Source organism: Manis javanica, chromosome 5, assembly GCF_040802235.1.
Source record: "Manis javanica isolate MJ-LG chromosome 5, MJ_LKY, whole genome shotgun sequence".
NCBI classification, from domain to species: domain Eukaryota; kingdom Metazoa; phylum Chordata; class Mammalia; order Pholidota; family Manidae; genus Manis; species Manis javanica.
In genome coordinates, this window is record NC_133160.1 from 13,206,870 (window position 1) to 13,228,617 (window position 21,748).

Here is a 21,748-nt window from a genome sequence, read left to right on the forward strand (position 1 = left end):
CATCTCGGTTAGGAAAATGAGAAGAAAGGTAATTACCGTCTGTCAGGTTTTCTGTTTGAGCAGGCCTCCAGGAAGAATGAGGGTTACTGGAGTTCAAAGGCAGGCAGATAGACACTTCCTCCTCAGGATATCCTTAGCACTTTTTCTCTTCCCCTCCAACGCTCTTTCTGCCTTGCTTTTGCCTGTGGTTTGTGCCATTAATTGTAACAGCTAGCATTTATTTGGCATTAGTGGTACACCATGTACCATGCCAGCACATGCACTAATGCCTATTCTTGCAATAACCTTACTGTTTCCATTTTAAGAAGAGGAAATTGAGGCTCATAGCTGCTTAAGTAAGGGGTCTGAGAACTGGACCTAAAAATTGGCAGCCTAGGATTTGAACCCTGGTCTGTCAGACACAAGAGTCTAAGCACTTAACTCCCAGGCTATAAGCACCCACCTCCTATTCTTACATAGCAGTCAGAGTTCCCCAGGAGCAACCACAGGAGGGTTTTTACCACTAGTTTCCTGCTAAAGAAGGTTCATAATAGTGCCAACTTCACAGGTTAAGAAGTTGAATAAGTTAATCTAGATATAGTGTAACCAACCATCCTAGTTTGCCTGGGAAGGGAGACATTTAGAGAAAGTCCTGGGCGTATCAGGACTTGATCATCCTACCTAGATGACTACTTGGTACTAAATACATGCTCACTGATCAGTACTGCTTCTCCTTTCCTCTTCCATCCATTTGACAACAAAAGGCAGCAAGCCCTACTCAGCGCTTGGTCTAGGAGCTGGGAGCATGACAGGAGGTAGATGGTGGGCAGAGAACCCAGCTCCAAAGGTTCACACACACGAAGTCCAGGCCCTGGGGAAAGGTCAAACCTCCCTCTGGGGTGATTCCAGCAGACTGCGCAGTGTCCTCCTGGGCTGACAGCTTTTGCTTGGATCCCAGGATAAGAAGTCCCAGGGTAGCTACACAGATACTTGGGCAGGGGCAGGGGGGCACAAGATGGGGACCCATGGTGTGAAAGCTGGCAAGAAGTTTGAGATGACTGTGGGTGGAAGGGAAGGAAAGCATGCCTTGGGCATTGATTTTGCGGCTTGTGCAGGGCTGCAATAAAGGCCTAAGAGGTCTTTCCTATTACCATGCACATTTTGCTGGATGAGTTAACTGAGGCTCAGTGACCCAAGTGAAGTGACTTGCCCAGGATCATGCAGAAAGAGATGGGTGATTGGAATGTGAACCAGGTCCCGGTGGAGCAGGGATTGTTGGGGCTGGGCAAGCCGACTCCTGCACTTCCCTCTTTCCTGCCCGGCTTGGGTCCCCCAGTTGTCTTGACAAAGGCCGGGCTTGTCACGGGGCTCCTTACAGTCCTCTTCACCCTCCCGGCTGCCAGCGTCCCGCCCCGTCCCCTCCCACCCCCCGAGGGAGGAGGGGAAAGCGGGAGGTGGGGGGTGTCGGAGAAGCCCAGCTTTATAAAGGCGGCTGGAGCAGTGCGGCCCGCCAGACCCCGCCGCCAGGATCCACTGCGCTGCCGGTCGCCTCACGTCACCGCGCCCCCAGCTCCACCGCAGAGTAAGTTGGGGCTCGTCCCCATTCACCCCTAGGTCCTCACCGAGCCGCGTGGTTTGTTGAACCGGGGTGGGGTGGAGATCCCATGAAGGAGAGCGCTGAGATGGGGGGCACCAGGCAGAATCTCAATGGCAGGGATTTAAGAACCCAGGGGAGCCGGGAGACCCGGGAGACCCGGGAACCCGAGGTCTGGCCGGACGCCCCCTCTTCTTCCGGGCGCGGGTCCTGGGAGACCGCAAGCCACCTCCCAGGAATGCGCGTGCAGCCGTTCCCATGGTAACGTGCAAGCCGCGCCCGCGCTCTGCTAAAGGAAAGGGGGAGGTTGCGTGTCCCCGGAGGTCCAAACTCGTCACACAGCGGTTGCACCGGAGAACCAAGGATGTCCCTTCCCCCTCCCCCATGTCCCAAATCCTCTGGGAGTCAGAGCGTAAATCACAACCCTTCTCTGAGTCTCAGTTTCTGCATCTGCCCAATGGACGCGATATTATTGATTTCAAGATCCTCAAAGCGCTGTCTCGAGGGTAACCATCCGGGCCAGCCCCGTTTCTGGTTGGACATCCTAAGAGTGGTTTTAGAGGCCCGATTGACTCGCGCGACCCCACCCCACCCCCAGGCCCGCTCGCCATGGCCCTCTTCGGGGCCCTCTTCCTAGCACTGCTGGCAGGCGCTCACGCCGAGCTCCCCGGCTGCAAGATCCGCATCACCTCCAAGGCACTGGAGCTGGGTAAGGTGCGGGGCTTGAGGGCGGGGGGACGGCGGGGCGGTCCAGAAGTGGGCACAGGAGCTAAGGGTCTCTGCTGGTGCCGCAGTGAAGCAGGAGGGGCTGCGCTTTCTGGAGCAAGAACTGGAGACCATCACCATTCCGGACTTGCGGGGCAGAGAGGGCCACTTTTACTACAACATTTCTGAGTAAGCTGGGGGGCCGAAGCGGGGCCTCGACTTCGGGGCTGGATACTAGACGGCTGCTGCGGGATGGGGCGTGGCCAAATGGACGAGGCGGGACTTAACAGGATGGGGCGGAGAAGGTAAAGGTTAAGCCTGTCGATATAGGCGGGACTAGACAGGTAGGCGTGGCCTACACAATGTAGGCGGGACCTAGAAAAGCGAAGCGGAGGCGTTGCGGTTGAGGCGTGGCCAAGGGGCACAGAAGACAGAGTCAAGAAACTAGCCGATGGATGATAGTGGGGTCTAGGGGCCCCGGTTGAGCTAATGGGAGAGGTTAAGGGAGCGAGAGATAAAGGCCTGTAGTTTAGGACGGTGGGGATAGGGGAATTGGGATACGGAGCGGAGCTTACGTGATAGAGATAAAATCAAAGGACTAGCCAAGTAGGCAAGACTGGAATCAAACTTTCCCAAATAGTAGATGTAAGGACCAAAAGAGGTATTATGTTTCTTTAAAAGCAATAGTAGAAGCTTCTACCTCTTAATACTACATTTGACCCTTGAACAATGACAGGGTAAGGGGTACCGATCCTCCTTACCCCAGCCCTGCAGAGTCAGAAGTCCCCATATAACTTTTGACTCCCTAAAACTTAACTGCTAATAGCCTACTGTTGGCTGGAAGCCTTAACCAAGTGCAGTTGATTAACAATTGTTTTGTACGTTATATGTATTATATATTGTATTTTTACAATAAAGTAAGCTGGAGCAAAAAAAAAAAAATCAAAGGACTAGCAAAATAAAAGACCAGGTCTAGCAAGCCCAGGGTGTGGAAGGGAAGGCAGAGCAAGCAGCAGGCCTGAAGCTAGCTCATGTTTAACCTGGGTCAGAAGCAGCCCACCTCTCAGCCACCCAAGGGCAAGGGAAGAATTCATTCCACCTATCCTAGGCCTGGATTGGAGGAGGAGGGAGTGAATTTCCGGTGGTTGGGTGGAGCCCCCTCTTCATGGTTCTGAATTTCACTCTGAGCCTCCTGTAGGGTGAAGGTTACAGAGCTGCAGCTGACATCCTCTGAACTCCATTTCCAGCCAGAGCAGGAGCTAATGTTACAAATCACCAACGCCTCCTTGGGACTGCGCTTCCGGAGACAGCTCCTTTACTGGTTCTTGTGAGGACTTGGCACCCTCAGAATAGAGGGAGGATCTGGAGGGCAGTGGTGCTGTGGGCCTTGGGCAATCCCTTAGCCTCCCCCGAGTCTCAGTTTCTTCATCTTTACAATAGGGACAATCATACCCATTTCATATGGTTGTTTAGGGTGTGGTAGAATGCTAGGTAAACCGCTAAAGTGAAAATTTATTAAGAGGTATCATGATGTATGGGGATGAAGAAGGGGGCAGTGAATACTTGGTCAATCTCTAAGCTGTGGTGAATATTAACTCCGCCCACCCTGTACCCCCTCGGCAGCTATGACGGGGGCTATATCAATGCATCTGCTGAGGGTGCCACCATCCGCACTGCTCTGCAGCTCTCCCGGGATCCTACTGGCCGGATCAAAGTATCCAATGTCTCCTGCCAGGCCTCTGTCTCCAGAATGCGTGCAGACTTCGGGGGAACCTTCAAGTAAGCCCTCATTCCCAACCTCAGCACACCCCCTTTGAGCCCATCTTCCTAGTGCAATGCAAAGTGCACAGGCTTGGGAGTCAGACTAACTCGATCCAAATCTCAGTGTCACCATTTTCTGACTGTGTGACCTTGGGCAATTCACTGAAACTCTGTGCCTCAATTTCCTCACTGGTAAGATGGGGACGATAATAGAACCTTTTTTATAAGATACTATGAGGATTGTTTATGTTAATATCTGTAAAAATATTTAGAACAGTACCTGGCCTATTGACAAGTGGTTAGCCACTTAGATAAGAGTAATTGGGAGGATTCATGCACTGTTTGGTATAAGTAGGGTTCTCAGTAATTGGTAGGTCTTACTAATAGTAATAAAATAATAACATGGTTGCAGGTTTGGGACTAAGGGGACTTTGTGCTGATTCTGGTAGAGGGTGGGGGAGGACAGATGGTGGATTTATCATCTGGTGTTGGTACACTGTCAGTTTTTATTTATTCAATAAACAAAGTATATGCCAGTCCCTAAGCTCACAGCCTTGCTGGAGGGACAGAACATTTGTCATCAGGACTTTGAGAGAGGGACTAAGAAAGTATTCTGGGGAAGGTAATCTGAGAAGACTGCCTGGAAGAGGATGCATATGAGCCCAAAGAAGGGGAAATACAAGATGGGAGTATTGAGGGTGGAAGGGAGGGCATGAGTAAGCACATGGACATGGGGATGCTCAGATGAAGTTTGAGGAACAGTGGGTAGATTCACTTGGCTAGTGGGGGGCAGGGATAGGAGAGGTCTTGGAAATCAGTCTGTAGAGAGTATTTGGGCCCAAGCCATGGAAAACCTCCATTCAGGAGCTCATAATTCAGGTTGAAGTTGAGGTGCTCCCCTCCATCATCTCTTTGGTCACCGTGATTTTTTCCTGGACCTGGGCTGAGGTGCGGCAGGATCTGGGCTCACTTGGTCTTTCCTCTCATAGGAAGGTGTATGAATTCCTGTCCACGTTCATTACCTCAGGGATGCGCTTCCTCCTCAACCAGCAGGTACAGACAGTGGCAGGTCAGGGGGATGGGAGTGGGGTGGGGTGGGTATGCCCTCTCCCTGACTCTCGCCCCACCTTCCAGATCTGCCCTGTGCTCTACCATGCAGGGACCGTGCTCCTCAACTCCCTACTGGACACCGTACCTGGTGAGCTGGAGCTGGTGGGGTGGGGAGCTCTGGGCCAGGCCCTGGGGCTGGAATGGGGGTGAGGAGAGGCTGGGTGGACAGCTGTCAGGCAGCACCTCAGAATGGGCCCCATCCATGCGGTGCTGTGGAACAGCCCTGGGCTCAATATGGCCTCTGCTGCCAACCTGCTGTGTGACCCTAGTAAGTACTCACTTCCCTCTGGACCTTGGTGTCTTGCTTGGCACCTGCCCTGGTAGCTGTGAAGACAACTGCAGGACAGTTGTCAAGGTCCTCAATACCTGCTTGCTGATCATTGGGGGCCCGTTCGTGTTCATCACCTGGCACTTAAGAGGTGTGTGATTAACATGAATTCCCTTTTCCTAAGCTGACCTCTGCCTACCGTGGGGCAGAGATCACCATGCTCTACACACAGGGCTTGGGAAGGGACAGGAGCCAGGGAATACCGACAAGGAAAGGGAATTTCTTGCTGTCTCATCTAGTGATTCCGAGAAGCCCCTGTAGTAATAGTAATGATCATAACAGCTGACATTGTTGAGCACCTACTGACCACCAGGCAGGAAGTGCTTTCCACATACAAAACGAATTTGATCCTCAAAACCACCCTATGATGGAAGTATTATAATCACCATTTTATGGATGAGAAACTGAGGCCCTGAAGGTTAAGCCCCCTGCCTAGCACCATCCAGCTTTGAGTGACTAGAGCCCCTCTCTGTAGTACGCAGTTCTGTGGATGAGCTCGTAGGCATCGACTACTCCCTTCTGAAGGATCCTGCAGCCTCCACCAGCAATCTGGACATGGACTTCCGGGTGGGTGAGCTCCCTGGCTGGTGTGTCACCTGTGACCCAACCAGACTCCCTCCTCTCCCCTACGTTCCTGGTTTTGTCTTCCTAAAGCACAGCTCTGATAAGGCCATTCCACTGCTGAGAATGCCATGGCTTCCCATAGAATTTGTTTCAGCTCCCTGGTCTGGCACTCCAGCCTTGTCCAGCTTGTCTAGCTCCCCATTCTAACTACATCCTGTCTCTCTGCAGCTCCTCTTTCTCAAATAGGCTTCTCGCTTCCCACCTCAGGGCCTTTGAACTGCCTTTCCCAATCTCCTCTGCAGAAGATACTGTTGGACATATACAGCTCTATGCACATGGTCTTGTATCAACCTGTCACCACCATGTGAGGCAGGTACTAACACACTCATTTTAGGGATGTGGAGACTTGCTCAGAGAGGTGACATCACTTGTCCAAGGCCACATAGCTAGTTTGTGGCCATTACCTTTGCTCTTCCCAGTGGAGTGTAGCAGTTTCAGAGCTTGGGCTGGAGTCAGAATCCCTGAAGTTCAGGCCCTAGCTCTGCTACTTACTAGCTGTGTGATCTTAAGCAAGTGGCTTAACCTTTCTGTGCCTATTTCCTACGATGTATATGTAAGTAGTAGCTTTATCATTACTGCCATCTTGCTTTCAAGGCCCACTCAAATGCCACCTCCTCCTCAAACTCTTTCCTCAGCCTCCCTTCTCCAGTCTGATGGGACTGCTTCCTTGCAGTAACTCCAGCTGCCCACCTTTTGATGCCTTTTAAGAACTGTGCTTATGAGTTCCCCAAGGACACTAACTGGGTCCAACTCCCCACCATGCCTCACACTGCCTAGCACAGGCCTGGAGGCATCTGGGTGCTTGGCCAGTCTGCCTTGGCCCTGACCCTGATCCCCCCCACTCCAGGGGGCCTTCTTTCCCCTGACCGAGGGGAACTGGAGCCTGCCTAACCGGGCAGTAGAGCCCCAGCTGCAGGAGGAGGAGCGCATGGTGTACGTGGCTTTCTCTGAGTTCTTCTTCGACTCTGCCATGGAGAGCTACTTCCAGGCAGGAGCCCTGCAGCTGTCACTGGTGGGGGACAAGGTATGCCAGGCCTGCTTGTGGGGCGGACAAGAGGAGGCCTGCCATGGAGTGCCTGCTGAGCCTGCCTTACTCCTGACTCCCCTGGCCAGGTGCCTCACGATCTGGACATGCTGCTGAGGGCCACCTACTTTGGGAGCATCGTCCTGCTGGTGAGTGTGGAAGGGGGACAGGAACATGGCCAGGGTGGGTGGGCATGGCACCTGCACACCAGTGAGGGGACAAGTGAGATGTGCAAGTGGAGGCAGCCAGGGAGTAGACAGAAGGCCTAGACTCTTGTCTGCAGCCGAGGCCGTGCAGGGGGCCCGCCGCCTCCTGTTCTGCCTCCTTCAGGAAGCTGTGATGAGGGTAGGCTGAGGACCCAAGCTCTGTAAGTGTAGGAACTTGAACAATTAATCTTATTCTTTTTGTTTATTTTCCGTAGTTTAATGGGCAGGGGGGTAGAAGTTAAAAAATTTAAAAGAAGTATTTCAGTGATCATTAAAGGACTTGTCCTCAGTTTTGTACATGATGGAGCTGGAATTTGACCCTGGATTTGGATCTGTGTGGTTCCAGGTCACACTGGCTTTTTCTTCTACATGACACAAGCTCACGTGGTTTAACCAGCTCACAAGGATTAACTGAATTAATACACATAAAGCAACTAGGACAGAATCTGACACAGAGTTAGGTGCTCAGTAAACACAAGCTCCTCTTACTGCTGTGGGCATCATCACCACCTTCTGATGGCCAGGCACTGTTAAAATCTTAGACTCTTGCCAGACTGCCTGGGTTTGAATCACAGTTCTGCAACTGAGTAACTGCATAACAGCCTGGACAAGTTACTTAACCTTCTGTGTCTCAGTTTCCCCATTTCAAAAATGCGATACCTGCCTCACATGGTTACTGAGAGTTTTAAATAAGCTAATACATGGGAAGTGTTTGGTGAAGAGTAAGCACTTGGTCAGTGGGAATCTAATCGGATTCCTCCACTGTAGGAGAAACAGCACAGCAGTTGGCAGAAAGGGGTCCAGCAGGGGCTGGGATATTTAATGCAGGGAGATTGTTGCAAGGAGTCTGGATTGGAGATGGATCCTGAGGACTGAGGACTTAGGAAAGCAGAACAAAGCAGACATTCCTTTGTATGAGCACACAGAGGTTGGACACAGTTCTGGAGGGTTTGGTAAGCCACGCCAGTCTTTTTGAGTCTCTGGGCTCCCAGGTGGCAGAGCCTGAGCCACACACCCCACCCTCTTGGGGGCTTGTCAGGGAATAAATCTGGGACTTGATCCACCCTTCCTGCTGTCCTCAGAGCCCTGCAGTGATTGACTCCCCACTGAAGCTGGAGCTGCGGGTCATGGCACCACCTCGCTGCACCATCAAGCCCTCGGGTACTACCGTCTCTGTCACTGCCAGTGTCACCATTGCCCTGGTCCCCACTGACCAGCCTGAGGTCCGGCTGTCCAGCATGACAATGGTGAGGACACCAGAGTGGAGGCTGCAGAGGGTCAGGGAGAAGTGGGCTATGGACCCTTTGGGGCAGTAACACCCCCTCTCCACTGTCCCTAGGATGCCCGTCTCAGTGCCAAGATGGCGCTCCGGGGGAAGGCTCTGCGCACGCAGCTAGACCTGCGCAGGTAGGAAGATATCTGAATATCCTGGGCAAGCCCCTAACCTCTGAGCCTCAATGTCTGCAGGATAACCATATGCCCATCAAGTGGGGAGCTAAAATTCCCTCATACCAGAAGCCACTAGAGAGCTGGGGCCTTTGTTAATGTATAACCAGTGTTCTATTAAAGGGTGACTTTTCTGCATGTTCTCAAAACCCAGGGGCAGGCACAGCAGGTATCATGATGTCCACACTGGCCCAGCAAACCAAGTGACATGCCAACAGTCACATAGCAAAGAGCACGGGGTTATAGCAGAAACCTCAGCACACTTAGCTTTGTGACCTTGAGAAGTTACTGTATCTTTCTCAGCTTCCTTTTCTCTATGGGTTAAATACAACTGACCCTTGAACAATATGGGTTTGAACTGCACAGGTCCACTTATACACAGATTTCTTTCAATAAATCTGTTGGGAAATATTTTGGAGATTTGGGAGAACTTGAAGAAGCATTTTTTTCTCTAGCTTACTTTATTGTAAAAATATAGCATCTAATACATATAACATGAAATCAACTTTAATCAACTGTTTATGTTATTGGTAAAGCTTCCTGTCAACAGCAAGTTATTAGTAATTAAGTTTTTGCAAAACAAATTATATGTGGATTTTCAACTGCATGGGAAGGGGAGGGGGCCAGTGCCCCTAACCCAACGTTGTTCAAGGGTCAACAATATAGGTAAAAATGTAGCCTCTACTTTCAAGGACTGTGCTGTGGCTATTTACATTTAAATTAATCATGATTAAATAGTTCTTCAGCTGCACTAGCCACATGTAGCTAGTGGCTACTCTGTGGACAGTGCAGATACATAGCCTGTTACAGAAAGTTCTACTGGCCAGTGCTATTCTAGGGGCTTAAACAGGATAATACAGGGTAGTGGTTAAGAGCCTAGGATTCCAGAGGCAGGTTCTGCCATATACTGGCTGTGTGGCCTTAGGCAAATTACTGAACCTCCCTGGGCCTCATCTGCCTCATCCATAAAGTGCAAATCAAAATAGTGCCTACTTGGTAGGGTTCTTATGAGGATTAAGTTAGTTGGCATTTTAAAATATTTTGATAATATGTAACTTTAAAAGTGCTTAAATCTGGCAGGGAGTAAGCACTGTAGGTTTTATTAAATAAAAATTAACAACACATGCAGGGCTCTCAGCAGAGGTCTGGCATAGGCACTGTAAACAAGTAAAAAGCAGCAAACTCAGGAGAAATGACACCCATACACACCTAGAAGTGGCAAAACCCCTGGGAAAGATGTGTTAACCTAACCATGTTAGATGGGAACATCTGAGGCCAAAACTAAGGGGTTTCTGGGGGACAGGCCTGGGTGAACTGAAGAAGGGGACTTCCAGGGCTCGTACCCAATGGACACTTTTTTCTCTCCCATAGATTCCGAATCTACTCAAACCAGTCTGCCCTGGAGTCACTGGCGGTGAGTTGGGAATGGTGGGTGGGCAGAGGCTGGGGTCAGGGGCTGGCAGCTAGGGCAAGCCCACCCCCTGCTCACTGACTTCATTCTTCCTCCTTCCCAGTTGATCCCACTGCAGGCTCCTCTGAAGACCTTGCTTCAGATTGGGGTGATGCCCATGCTCAACGGTAGGGTTGGGGGATGTGAGGGAGGGAGGAAGGAGAGGGGAGCCGAGCAGGCCCAGACTGAGCCAACTGCTCCTACTGACAGAGCGGACCTGGCGTGGGGTGCAGATCCCGCTACCTGAGGGCATCAACTTTGTGCATGAGGTGGTAACGAATCACGCGGTGAGTACAGGGTGATGGGGAAGGAGGCAGGGCCTTCCTCTCCCTCCACAGCTTTCCAGTGCCCTCCAGGAATGACTCCAACTCTTCCCTTATCAATTGCCCTTACATTTTAATATTATATCAGATACTCCCCCACCCCCAGCCCACCGAGGCATAGGCTGTGCCCTCCCCTTGAGTACTCTTCAGACTCCACCCCCAAGGCCTACTCACTTTTCAAATCTCATCTAAGACCTCCTCCAGGAAGCCCTCCTTGACTCCCACAGCTGTGCTCCTGCAGCCTCTTTTTCAGGGAGTTATTAAGACCATTTTGCCACTCCCTCTCTCCCACTAGATTGAGAACCCCCACCCCAAGCCTGTCTCTGTCTCTAAGCTCTGGCCTCAGTAATTGAATGAAGACTCCCCTCTTTGCCCGGCTGCATAGGGCTTCCTCACCATTGGAGCTGACCTCCACTTTTCCAAAGGGCTGCGAGAGGTGATTGAGAAGAACCGGCCTGCCGACACCAGGGCGCCCCGGGCGTCAGGTGCCCCGCCACCCTCCACGGCAGATGTTTGAGCCCTCAGTCCCAACCCTGGCAGCTGTGTTCAGGACTCAGACACCTCTTGTCCCCTCCCTCACCTGCTCACAGCCTATAGTGTCCTGTCTATAGTGCCAGTACCACAGAGAAGATGTGGTTTTTAAAGCTGTATGCAATTTAATTCCATAATTGCAGTCAGTCTATCAATTACAGTCCATCCAGCCTCCTGTGGGCTGTCCTGAGCTCCTCTGTGTTCCAGTGCATTAAGGGCATTTTAAAGCCAGGAGGGGGCGAGGCCCCTGTCCCCCATGTGCCCAGTTAGGAATAAAGTGCTAACTCCCCCCCATTGTCTGTGTGAGGCACTGGAGCGTGGTTCGGGGTGGGGTCCGGGGGCAGTTCTGGAGGCAGGGACCTGCCCCGCAGGGGCATTCTGCATAAAGGAGGACCTCCCTCCTGGCAGGAGGGGCTGGGGGGGCCAGGAGGTGCTGCATCAGGCAGTGGAAGACTGGTCCCTGTGGCCATCAGTATGGCTGCTTAGTCAGGAAGCGGGAGAACATGGTTAGGGCAGCCTGGGGCTTGTCTGTCGGTACCATGTGTCCGGCGCCCTGAGAAACAAAGCTTTGTGGGCTTCTCTCCCTGGACAACCCCTGTCCCTGGATGCTTCCTTCATCTTTCTGGATCCCTCAAGTCAGACCTCTCCCCCCAGCCATGCCCCAAGCTGTCCATTCTTCCCATTCCCTGAGAAAACGTGCCCTTACAGGGGCCAGATGGTAACCCAGTATAAACTGATGCCAGAGGGAAGGGAAGGTGGGGGTGAGAGGGTCCTGCCCCCATTCCTTCTGGCTCCAACTAGCCCTCTCCAGGACTGGGTCCTACCTTGATGGTGAGATAGGCAATGTGGGAGAACTCCTTCACGAAGCCAGCAATCTGCTCCCCACTGTCCCCGTAGTCCACTAACCAGGGCCGGCGCTGTACCTCCACCTGCCCCACCAGGAAAGACTTAGCAGCCTGCAGCTGCCAGCAAGACCTCAGGGCCCAGGAACACCTCCAGGTTTGCCGTCTGCCAGAGCCAAGCTGCCAGCACACACTGCCTTACCCTGGGCCTGGGCTCCCCACCTTACCTTCTGGTTGAGGGAATCCACAAACCACTCATCCCCCATGAAATTGCAGGCCATGTCCACATCTCCATTGTATAGCAGAATCCGGTATTTCTGGAGCAGAGCAGGGACAATGGAGTGTTTGGAATAAGCCTACGTCCTAGCCCTTCCCTAGGTCAAGGCCTACCCTCAGGGAATCCAAGGGACCCCACTAAAGAGCATGAACCAGGAAATGCTCGTGTTTTCTGACTGCTTCCTATACATCCAGTGCTCTACCTGTAAGGTAGATGCCATTATTCCCATTTTACAGATGGGGAAACCAAGTCTCAAGATACGTGAGAAAATTGCCTGGGGTCACATAGCTAGTAAAGGACTTGTACCCAGGCAATCTGACCCCAGAGCCCACATTAACCACTATGCTGTACAGAACTTGGTCCTAACCTGGCTCTGCCAGTGTTTCCTAGGTGACCTTAGACAAGGCCCTCTCCCACCATGGAACTGTTTGCCCGTTTATACCTCCATCTGACTGGCTCTTTTCATCCTAAAGGCTCCTTGGCTGATGCAGATCCCTTAGCCTCCTACAGCAGAGCAGCATGGGGTGAGGACAAAGCTGGGTTCAAATCCTGACCCTGCTAACCACTGGACCTTGGGCACATGACGTCACTGCTTGGGAGTTTCAGCTTCCCCCGTCCTGAGTGGTGCTCTAAGAGGCCCTTGCTTTGCCTGCTGCTCTGGGGCCCCGATGCTGCTGGTGGACCCGGCTGTGCTGCCCCCACTCACCTGTGCGGTGAGCAGCTTCAGATACTGGGAGTTCATGCTTTCGTAGAGACGGCGGTAGTGTATATTCACCAGGAAGCTGTAGGAGCAGAGGGTAAGCCCCAGGGTGACCAGGTAGGAGAAAGAGAATCAAAGAGAATCCTCCCCTATCCTCAAGTTCCAGCCTAGGAGGCACACAGCTGGGATTCAGCCCCCTCCTTGCACATGTCACCTTTCTAGGACTTACCTGAATGAGGACTGGAATTCAGAGGGTATCAACCCACTCCCATTTAGAAACACATGGGAACACTGGTGATTACAATGGCTGGGATGCAACCGGTATTTAGTACATAGGGGTCATCCAGTTTGACAGCACAGCAAGTACAGCAGAGTACGGATGGGGGCTGACCAATCAGGAGGGACCTGAGTGGCCCCTGTTGTGCCAGGTGGCTCCCTTTCACTTGCAGGGGTCAGAGGAGATCTGGGCAGCTGGGATGGTATTGGGGCAAGGGGTTAGGGAGAGTGTCTGTACTAAATACCATGGAACTAGTGGGTAGTTTAACAACCAATGTGGCCATGTAAGAATAAACTTGCTGAGTATCTATCAACATGGGGCAAATGTCCTATACAGCATCTCACTTTCACCCCCAGTGCCCATAGTGCCCCAAGCGAGAAGCCCTTCCTGGAGGATCCCTGGGAATCTTTCTGATGCCCACAAGCCAAATAGCCTGCCATCCCCCCAGGCCACAAGCAGCCACAGAACCTCACTTGCACATATCCCAGTGGGGCAGCTGCTCAGGGATGTGGAGGGCCTTCCGCACGAAAGGGTTGTTGAGGTAGGTGGAGGCGGCTGTGGTGTTGGTGCAGGGGGGGTCCATGCGCACTGTAGTCCCAGAGCGCAGCAGTACCTGGGGGGCATAGACAGAGGGTCAGGGTCTGCCCTTCCCTGCCCCGCCCTTGCCCACCCCACCAGAAGGAAGCTCGGTGCATTTGCACACCTGATGCCATGTCCGCTTGAGTGGCAGGCGAGTGAAGAGGCTGCCCAAGTCCTGGAATGACACAGTGTCACCCTCATACCTGCAAATGAAGTCAGGGTATGAGTGCCAGAGCCTCCAGAGGGGGCTGGAGTTGGCCCCAGGGGCACACAGCAGGGCCTACCTTAAATGGTTGGGCACCCCACCAGCACATGGTGCATAGAGGTTGTAGATGTTGAGGCCAGAGCCGCCCACGATGCAGGACACTTCTTGAAGCTGCAATGACACACTGAGCTGCCATATACAGAATCCTGGCCTCCCTACTGGCCCCAAGATTTATCACTCTCCTACTTCACCTCCTGTCATAATCCTCCTCCACTTTTTTCACAGGTAAGGAAACTGAGGCTCAATGGAAGCAACCTTCAGACCTGGGTCCAAATCCTAGCACCACTGCTTCCAAACACTGTGACTTCAGGCAAGTGATTTTAACATTTGTGGCCTCAGTTTCCTCATCTGGAAAATGTGGATAATACCATCTCCCTTGAAGGAGAATCTCTTGATAGAGCTCAGCTCACTGCCTGGCACCTCATAGGTGTCTGATGAGTGAGAAGCCCTTTCCCTTCCCAGGGGTTACAGGACTGGCCCAGAAAGTCATCAGAAGTGGTGGTGGGAACATATCCAGAGACATGTGTCCCAGAGAACACCAAGTTGCCAAAGGATGTGGGATAGGAAAGCAATGGGGGCAGGGAGTCCCCCAGGAGAGGATGTAGTCCTGTGCTTAGGATTGGGGGTGTCAGGGGTGACAGGTTGGGCGCAGAACCTCACATTGGTCACACATTCTGGGTCTTTGTTGTCGTAGAAGTTACACTTGTTTTGAGGGCAGCAGTGGGTCTGGAGGGATGACCAGAGCCTGTTGGAGATGAGAGAAAGTGCTGAGGCCCATGGTGGGCACCCCACCTCCTCCCTCCAACCTCCCCCCACCACGCAACCCCAGGACATGAGGAGACAGACACAGGGTGCAGTACGTAAGTCCCAAACAGCTTTCCTGGGGCCATACTGCCTGTCTGCCTTAGTCCCTTCAAATTCAGATCTCAATTCTTACGCCTTTCAGCACCAAACCTTCTGGCAACCCCAACCCCCACCTTCAGGTCATAAACCAAAGCATGGCCTGGAGGACAAGCCTTGAATCCCATGACCTGCCCCACCCTGGAGATTACCCAACTGCCCCCCTCCCATAATACCTGTTCCCCAGAAGGCCATGGTAGTAGGCGAAATAGACCAGGGAGTTGTCATTCTGCTCATAGGAGGAGAGTCCATTGCCCACAGCCAGCCCCTGTGGAACACCCAGGGCATTGAGCTCCTCTGGACGGTGAAGAGGAGGAGCCTCCCTTGACCTCCACCCAGACCTTTAGCAATCTGGAAGCTGAAACCCAAGGTGGTTTGTTGGGGCAGGTGTGTGTGGGAGGCCACTCAAGGTAAAGAACAGAGCTGACAGCCTGACAGGTGAGCTTCCTGTCATGGGAGACACATGAGCAGAGATAGGCAGCTACTGGCATGGATGTTATGAAGGAGCCAGTGCTGGATGGGCGAGTTGGCCTCTGGACCTTGCTAACCACAAGACTATTATGACCACAGGTGGCCTCTCTTCCCTGCTGCAGCAGTGCTGCACCTGAAGGTTCATGCTGGGGTCCTGCATGACCAACACAGCCAGGGTGGGGACGTAAATGCCGGCATAGCTCTCTCCTGTCAGGAAAAGCTCATTGTCCTTGTACTCCGGGAAAAGGTGGAAGAAGTCTTGAAGGGCCTCAAAATTGCTCTGGGCGACCTGGGCAAGAGAGGATGGAAGAAATCAGTAGGCTTTGGTATTTGAGCTGGAAAGAAACTCAGAGGTAAGGACCCGACCCTGTTTGTACAAGGGGAAGTGACCTGGCCAAGACCACACCATATGGCACGTGACAGAACCAAAACTGGACTCCAAGGGCACTTTTTCTCCCAGCACCATTCCACTTTTGGAGAACCGGGGACGCTTGGGCATGTGGGGAGGTGCCAGACTTACCTCCGTGTCATTGGTAGCATAAGACTTGTCAGTAGAGTAGGAGAAGCCCACCCCGGCTGGAGACTCAAGGTACAAAACGTTGGCAATCTAGAGGGGAGGAGGAATGAGCTAAAAGGGTTCCCCACCCTATCCAAGTGCCCAGATACCCAACAGGACCCACAGCTCCGGCTATACCAGGTTCCAAGAATAGGGGTTATACTTCAGGGTGGCACCATCTGGCTGGACCTGAAGAGGAAAGAGAGGTCTAATTTGGAGGGCCAAATGGGTGGAGGGAAAGGGTGTTGAGCACCTTCCATTCAGGCAAAACTCAGATGTAGAGTCAAGCCAATGGTACAGAAAATGAAACGGAGGCTCAGAAAAAGGATACATTTTTGGAAAATCACCATGTCCTTTCCCCCCTCTTCCCGGTTCCTTTCCTTTGGGAGCTGTCCCCTTCCTCTCCCTTTCCTGGGTAAGGGAGGAGAGAGCTGCTTACCACTCACCAGAAAGGGGCCATGCTCTGTGAGCAGGCCATCCAGGGAGCTGCAGCCCGGCCCTCCGTTGAGCCAAAGCACCACGGGGCTGCTCTGGGGATCCTTCTGGGACTCCACAAACCTGGGAGGGGTTTCAGGGCAGGGCGGGTGCAAGGTGAGGGGCCCCTTCCAGCACTCCCTGCTCCCAGGCCCGCTCAGGGGTCTTCGCCATCCACCCCCACCCGCCCCACGTCAGTTCCCGGGGCTGGTGGGAGAAACGCAGACCAGTAGTGGAGCCGTTTGGACCCGGAGCCTCTGAGGTAGCCGGAGTACTGGCGGAAAGACGGCTGCTTGGCCAGCCCGGGCAGGGACTGGATCTCGTCCTGGTCGGGGGCGGCCTGGCCTCGGGGCGCCCAGGATACGAGCAGGAGCAGCAACGGCGGCGGCAGCGTGGCTCGCACCATCTGCAGGAGGAAGCGGTGCCTGCTGTTTCCGCGCTCCCGGGCGCCTCAGCGCTTCCGTGCACCCACCCCGGGGAGGACCGGGAGGCCCCGGCCCAGCCCCAGCTCCCACCCATTCGGCCTCCTCCCCCGGGCACCGCGCACCGCTCGGGGGCTCCGGGATCTCTTCCAGCCTCCTGGATCCCCTCACCTCGGCTCCTTGGGTCCTTGCTCTTCTGGAGGCGCCCGGCGACGGGAGGTCATGTGTACTCTTTGAGTCACGTGTGCTCCGGCGTCACGTGAGTAATCGGGGGCGCCGTAGGGGATGGAGAGGGCGGCGGCGGTCCAATCCGGGTTGGGTCCCCAGGGCCAGGTCGTATCCCAGGCACCTGCAGCCCCCAGGTGTGAACGATCAGGCTTGCCCCAGCGTTCCACAGCTCCGTTCTAGGCGGTGTGGCTGAGCAAGCGGCACTAGGACGCCCCGGGCAGAGCCCCAAGGGAGGGAGTCCGGAGGAAATACCTTATAAGGTGACCGAGCGGTCACCCGTTGACCGCCGCCCAAAATAACCCTGGCTCTTGCTACCCTGCCTCATGGCCGGGAGATGGCTGCTGTTCCCGACCCCGTGGAACTGGGTGCGCCCTGGGGACCCGTGCGCCCCGAGCCCCCTCCCACCCGCTTCCACCGGGTACACGGGGCAAATATCCGCTTGGACTCCTTGGGGACGCGGGCCACACGCGTGGAGAGTTTCGCCCATGGCGTGTGCTTCAGTCGCGAGCCGCTGGCCCCGGGCCAGGTATTCCTAGTGGAGATCGAGGAGAAAGAGCTGGGCTGGTGCGGTCACCTGCGCCTCGGCCTAACTGCGCTAGACCCCACCGGTCTGGCTGCCGTGCCCGAGTTTTCGCTGCCCGACCTGGTCAGCCTTGGCCACACTTGGGTCTTCGCCATCACGCGTCATCACAACCGCGTGCCCCAGGAGGGCCGCCCGGAGGCAGAGGCAGCAGCCCCCAGCCGATCCTCAGCCCTCCTGGTGGAACCATATCTGTGCATCGAGCAGTTTCGCATTCCCCGCGATCGCCTTGTGGGCCGCAGCCGGCCCGGGCTCTACAGCCACCTCTTGGACCAGCTCTATGAGCTGAACGTGCTGCCTCCGACTGCGCGCGGTAGCCGCCTGGGCGTTCTCTTCTGCCCACGCCGGGACGGCACGGCAGACATGCACATCGTTATCAACGGCGAGGACATGGGCCCCAGTGCCCGGGGACTGCCTGCCGCCCAGCCTCTCTATGCAGTGGTGGACGTGTTTGCCTCCACCAAGATCGTGCGCCTGGTCCAACTGGAATATGGCTGTAGGTATCCCATCCCTAGGCAGCGACCCCTCCTGGCCCAGTGTGGGGATAAGAACTTGATAGGACTCCCAAGCCCGCTAGCAAGGCCTTGGTCTGTCCAGCATTGTTTTAAAAGTTGGGGAATCTGACTTCAAATTCTGTCTCTGCCTGTGATCTTGGACAAGTCACTCCCTGATTCTGGGCCTTAGTTTACCCATCTTGGCTGTGATGGATTAGGATGCTGTCCAAGTTCCCCTTCGGCTTTAATGATATTTTCTGTATTAACCTAGGGCAGGGATTCTAAACAGATTTTAGATCTGGGCCTCTTTGAGAATTGTATGCTCTTTTATGAGACAAATGCTCATAGATTTGGGCATACCAGTTTAAAGACATCACAGAATCCAGATTGAGAGTTTCATAATCCCCAGGTCTGGCTCATTATAGCCCTGTTAAGCCCATTATTTATACTTCTGTTCACATCTGATGAATTCAGTGAACTAGAACACACCCAGTGTCTGGCCTCTGCTGGAGGCTAGGCTCCACAGGTAAATCAGACATGTGCCCTATGCCCCCGAAGCTGCTGAGGGAGGGAGAAGGAGGGTGCTGAGTGTTATCATAGAAATACAGCTGCAGCATTGTGCAAGTATTGTGAAAGAGGTGCTTCTCTCAACCACACCAACAGCCCTATGGAGTGGGCTGGGCCTGAAAAGCAGAAGGGACTTGCCCCAGTTAATGACAAGGGGGGTCCAAGACTTAGATCTATTGGATCTCAGCCTCAGGTCCACCATCCTGTTCAGTTTGCCTTTGACAGCCTTCCTTCCATAGTGCCATCCCTGCAGACGCTGTGCCGCCTGGTGATCCAGAGGAGCGTGGTGCACCGGCTAGCCATTGATGGGCTCCACCTGCCCAAAGGACTTAAGGATTTCTGCAAGTATGAGTGAAGGCCTGCAGCCACCCTGAAACAGAGCCACAGGAGCATGTCCTGGTGCCAGAGCTGTGGCTGGTCTGAAGCTGGCCATGTTGCTGCCAGCCCTAACTAGAAATAAACACAGCTGATGCTGACACTGGTCATGGGAAGGTCTCCTTGCCCCTGAAGCCTATGAGGGGCAGTTCTTTTAGAACCACTGGGGGTCAGCAGGTCAGAGTTAAGAAAGAGCATTTGAGACATCAACTAGCTGAATGGTTCCTGGGTTGGCTACTTGTTGGAGTTATGTGGGGTACTTAGAGTGCAAATCTCATTGGATTTGCTGGAGGATTAGGCCTAGACATTGGTTTTTTGTAAAAGCTCCCCTGGAGTGTCTCATGTATGGCTAGGGTTGAGAAGCATTTCCCTAAAACAGAGGTCTTAACTTCAGCATGTAACAACTTAAGGAACTTTGAAAAATACTGATAACTGGGTCTGACCCTGGGATTCTGATTTAATTGGTCTGTGATAAGGCTGGGCATCAGAATTTCTAAAGACTCCCAGGAGAATCCAATGTGCAGCCTGGTGTGAGAATCAGTGCCTTAGGCCAACATTCACTTTGCAGATGGGAAACTGAAGCCCAGAGATGGAAATGTAACCCAAGATCATAGCAAGTCAATGAATGAGTTTTCCAACTCTCACACTACAGGGCACAAAGCACTAGGCTCCTTTATTTGTATCTTTGATCATTTGCTTCCATACAAATGATCTCATTTAATCCTCACAATTTCTGGTCATGTGGTGGGCATTCAATATCCCCACTTTACAGATGAGGATCTCAAGGAATTTAACTGTCCAGGTAACTTGCCCAAAGTAAAGGTAAGAACCCAGAATGCCCAGTTCCTGGTCCAGCACTCTTTTAGTCCCATCCCATTGTCATATAGAGGTTCTAGAATGAAGAGGTCAATGCTATGAGGTGGGATCCAGATGTAAAGGGGAGGGACTATGAGGTGACATTCTAGAAGGGTGGAGAGGGTAGGACAAAAGGCAGAGGACTGTTCCCTCACAAACACAGGCTTGGGGCAGCCATGTCCTATTTCATTTCTCTGCAAACTCATCCATGTCTGCCTTCTGGCCAAGGTGAGACAGGCTCCTGGAATTGGAGGGGGTACAACTTTCTCTCAGAACTTGTTTCCTGCTCCTGGGGAGGTAGAGGTTCTGGGCATTTTGGAGCTGGCCCTGGAGTCCATTTTCTTTGAAGAAAAGGCATTCACAAGGTCTTGCCAATAGCTGCCTACTGGCTCACTCATTCAGTAACACTTCTCTATCACCTACTCGGTGGGGACTAGGGGTGTGAATATGAGTAAAACTTAGTTCCCAGTCCCTCGACTGCCTCTTGGGCTGGTCTTAATTGCTTCTGCTCCTCTGCCTTGCCCCTCAGGCCTTCCTCCTCAAAGAGACCAAGAGTAACATACCATCTCATTCCTGTCTCTACAGGTGGGGCCGCTTCTCCAGGCTCATCCCTTGGCCTCCATAGTCCCAGAGAGCCAGTGGTGGCCTCTGGTGGAGGCCCACTGAGCCAGAAAGCTGAGCAGGTGGCACCTGCTACCCAGGCCTGGGGTCCACCCTTGGCAGTGCTGGAAGTCAGGGGCTTCCCTGGGGGTGCTGGCTGGGAGACACTGCGGTGGAAAGAGTACAGCCAATACCACCACGAATTTCCCGACATGAGGCAGCCAAAGAGCGTGGGCTGGGAGGATGGCTGCTCCAGAAGCAGAGCTCCCCACCTGGGTGGCTCCAGCAGGCCTGGGCCCCTGTTGCTGTGTGGGCTGTCACCAGGAGTTCTGCGTATGCCCGCTGAGGCAGGGGGGAAGGAGGCCAGCACCCACCCTGACATCTGCATCCTCACGCTGGCTATGATGATTGCCGGCATCCCCACTGTGCCAGTCCCAGGCCTGCAGGAAGAGGACCTGATCCGGGCAGCTCAAGCTTTCATGATGGCCCATCCAGAGCCGGAGGGGGTCTGTGGAAGAGGAGCCGTGGGAACAGGTGCAGGCCCATGAGGCCTCTGGGAAGGTGCTCCTAGTGAGACCCAGGAGGGGCCAGCCTCCTGGCTCCTGCTTGTAGCTGATGAAATAGCACCAGACAATAGGGTGGCTTCTCTGTATGGTTTTTGGGCAGACGAGGTTGGGGGTGCCTATGGCAGGGATGGGGAGAGGGTGGTGGTTTGAGCCACTCTGATGAACATGAGTCCTTCATCAGGGCCCAGACTCCAGGAAGTTAAAGTTTCTTCAGATACCACTAAGCCAGGAGACAGATCTTGTCATTGTAGTTATATTGAAAATTACCTGTGGTAGGGGCCCTGCTTGGATAGTGGAGGCTTCTTTGTACAGTTTTGGGACTCAATCGGAATTTCTTGTACAAAGTCCTAGGCAATGTGAATTTTCCTCTTGGCTCACATTTCCCTGCCTGCTAAGGGCAGGTGATGGGACCATATGCAAGGGAAGAAAATTAACTTATTGACCACCCATTAGGCATCGGGGCCCATTACATGCCTCTTCTGCTTTAGTCTTACCAACACTGTGGGGCTCTCCATGTTTACAAATGAACAATTGAAGCTCAGAGAGGTGACTTGCCTGTAGTCTTACAGCTAGGAAAAGGCGGAACCAGGCCTCCAAAGCTAGGCAGAGGAGAAACCAGGATTCACATGCAGTGTCAGA

At 53.4% G+C, this 21,748-nt stretch overlaps 4 protein-coding genes across 8 annotated transcripts; 3 read left to right on the forward strand and 1 right to left on the reverse strand.

The window, feature by feature from the left end:
* Positions 1-1,401: 1,401 nt before the first annotated feature.
* PLTP (phospholipid transfer protein) lies at positions 1,402-11,370 on the forward strand. 2 transcript variants are annotated; one of them, XM_037006212.2, is made up of 16 exons: positions 1,402-1,561; positions 2,172-2,282; positions 2,368-2,467; positions 3,477-3,605; positions 3,902-4,057; positions 5,029-5,092; positions 5,174-5,237; positions 5,953-6,044; positions 6,949-7,125; positions 7,215-7,274; positions 8,414-8,578; positions 8,671-8,738; positions 10,149-10,191; positions 10,292-10,355; positions 10,438-10,514; positions 10,936-11,370. In XM_037006212.2, the coding sequence occupies exons 2-16, from the start codon at positions 2,183-2,185 to the stop codon at positions 11,065-11,067; spliced, it is 1,491 nt and encodes a 496-aa protein (XP_036862107.1). In that variant the 5' UTR covers positions 1,402-1,561; positions 2,172-2,182; the 3' UTR covers positions 11,068-11,370. The 2 variants fall into 2 exon arrangements, with proteins under 2 accessions (XP_036862107.1, XP_073092636.1); XM_073236535.1 differs by lacking the exon at positions 3,477-3,605.
* Positions 11,184-17,163, reverse strand: CTSA (cathepsin A). 3 transcript variants are annotated; one of them, XM_017653432.3, is made up of 15 exons: positions 17,016-17,163; positions 16,650-16,828; positions 16,395-16,506; positions 16,087-16,137; positions 15,913-15,999; positions 15,526-15,681; positions 15,098-15,189; positions 14,682-14,766; positions 14,041-14,132; positions 13,881-13,959; positions 13,651-13,790; positions 12,907-12,982; positions 12,151-12,240; positions 11,906-12,043; positions 11,184-11,634 (listed from the first exon to the last, which is right to left on the reverse strand). In XM_017653432.3, the coding sequence occupies exons 2-15, from the start codon at positions 16,826-16,828 to the stop codon at positions 11,551-11,553; spliced, it is 1,461 nt and encodes a 486-aa protein (XP_017508921.2). In that variant the 5' UTR covers positions 17,016-17,163; the 3' UTR covers positions 11,184-11,550. The 3 variants fall into 3 exon arrangements, with proteins under 3 accessions (XP_017508921.2, XP_017508923.2, XP_017508922.2); XM_017653434.3 differs by having other exon boundaries at positions 11,906-12,010; positions 17,016-17,161; XM_017653433.3 differs by having other exon boundaries at positions 16,970-17,069.
* A 243-nt stretch (positions 17,164-17,406) lies between these two features.
* On the forward strand, positions 17,407-19,194 carry NEURL2 (neuralized E3 ubiquitin protein ligase 2). 2 transcript variants are annotated; one of them, XM_017653438.3, is made up of 2 exons: positions 17,407-18,148; positions 18,953-19,194. In XM_017653438.3, exons 1-2 carry the CDS (start codon positions 17,407-17,409, stop codon positions 19,066-19,068), a joined length of 858 nt encoding a protein of 285 aa, XP_017508927.3. In that variant the 3' UTR covers positions 19,069-19,194. The 2 variants fall into 2 exon arrangements, with proteins under 2 accessions (XP_017508927.3, XP_017508929.3); XM_017653440.3 differs by having other exon boundaries at positions 18,939-19,077.
* Positions 19,195-19,335: 141 nt separating this feature from the next.
* SPATA25 (spermatogenesis associated 25) lies at positions 19,336-21,487 on the forward strand. Its single transcript, XM_017653387.2, has 2 exons — positions 19,336-20,171; positions 20,529-21,487. Exons 1-2 carry the CDS (start codon positions 20,120-20,122, stop codon positions 21,089-21,091), a joined length of 615 nt encoding a protein of 204 aa, XP_017508876.2. The 5' UTR covers positions 19,336-20,119; the 3' UTR covers positions 21,092-21,487.
* The last annotated feature ends 261 nt before the right edge of the window (positions 21,488-21,748 follow it).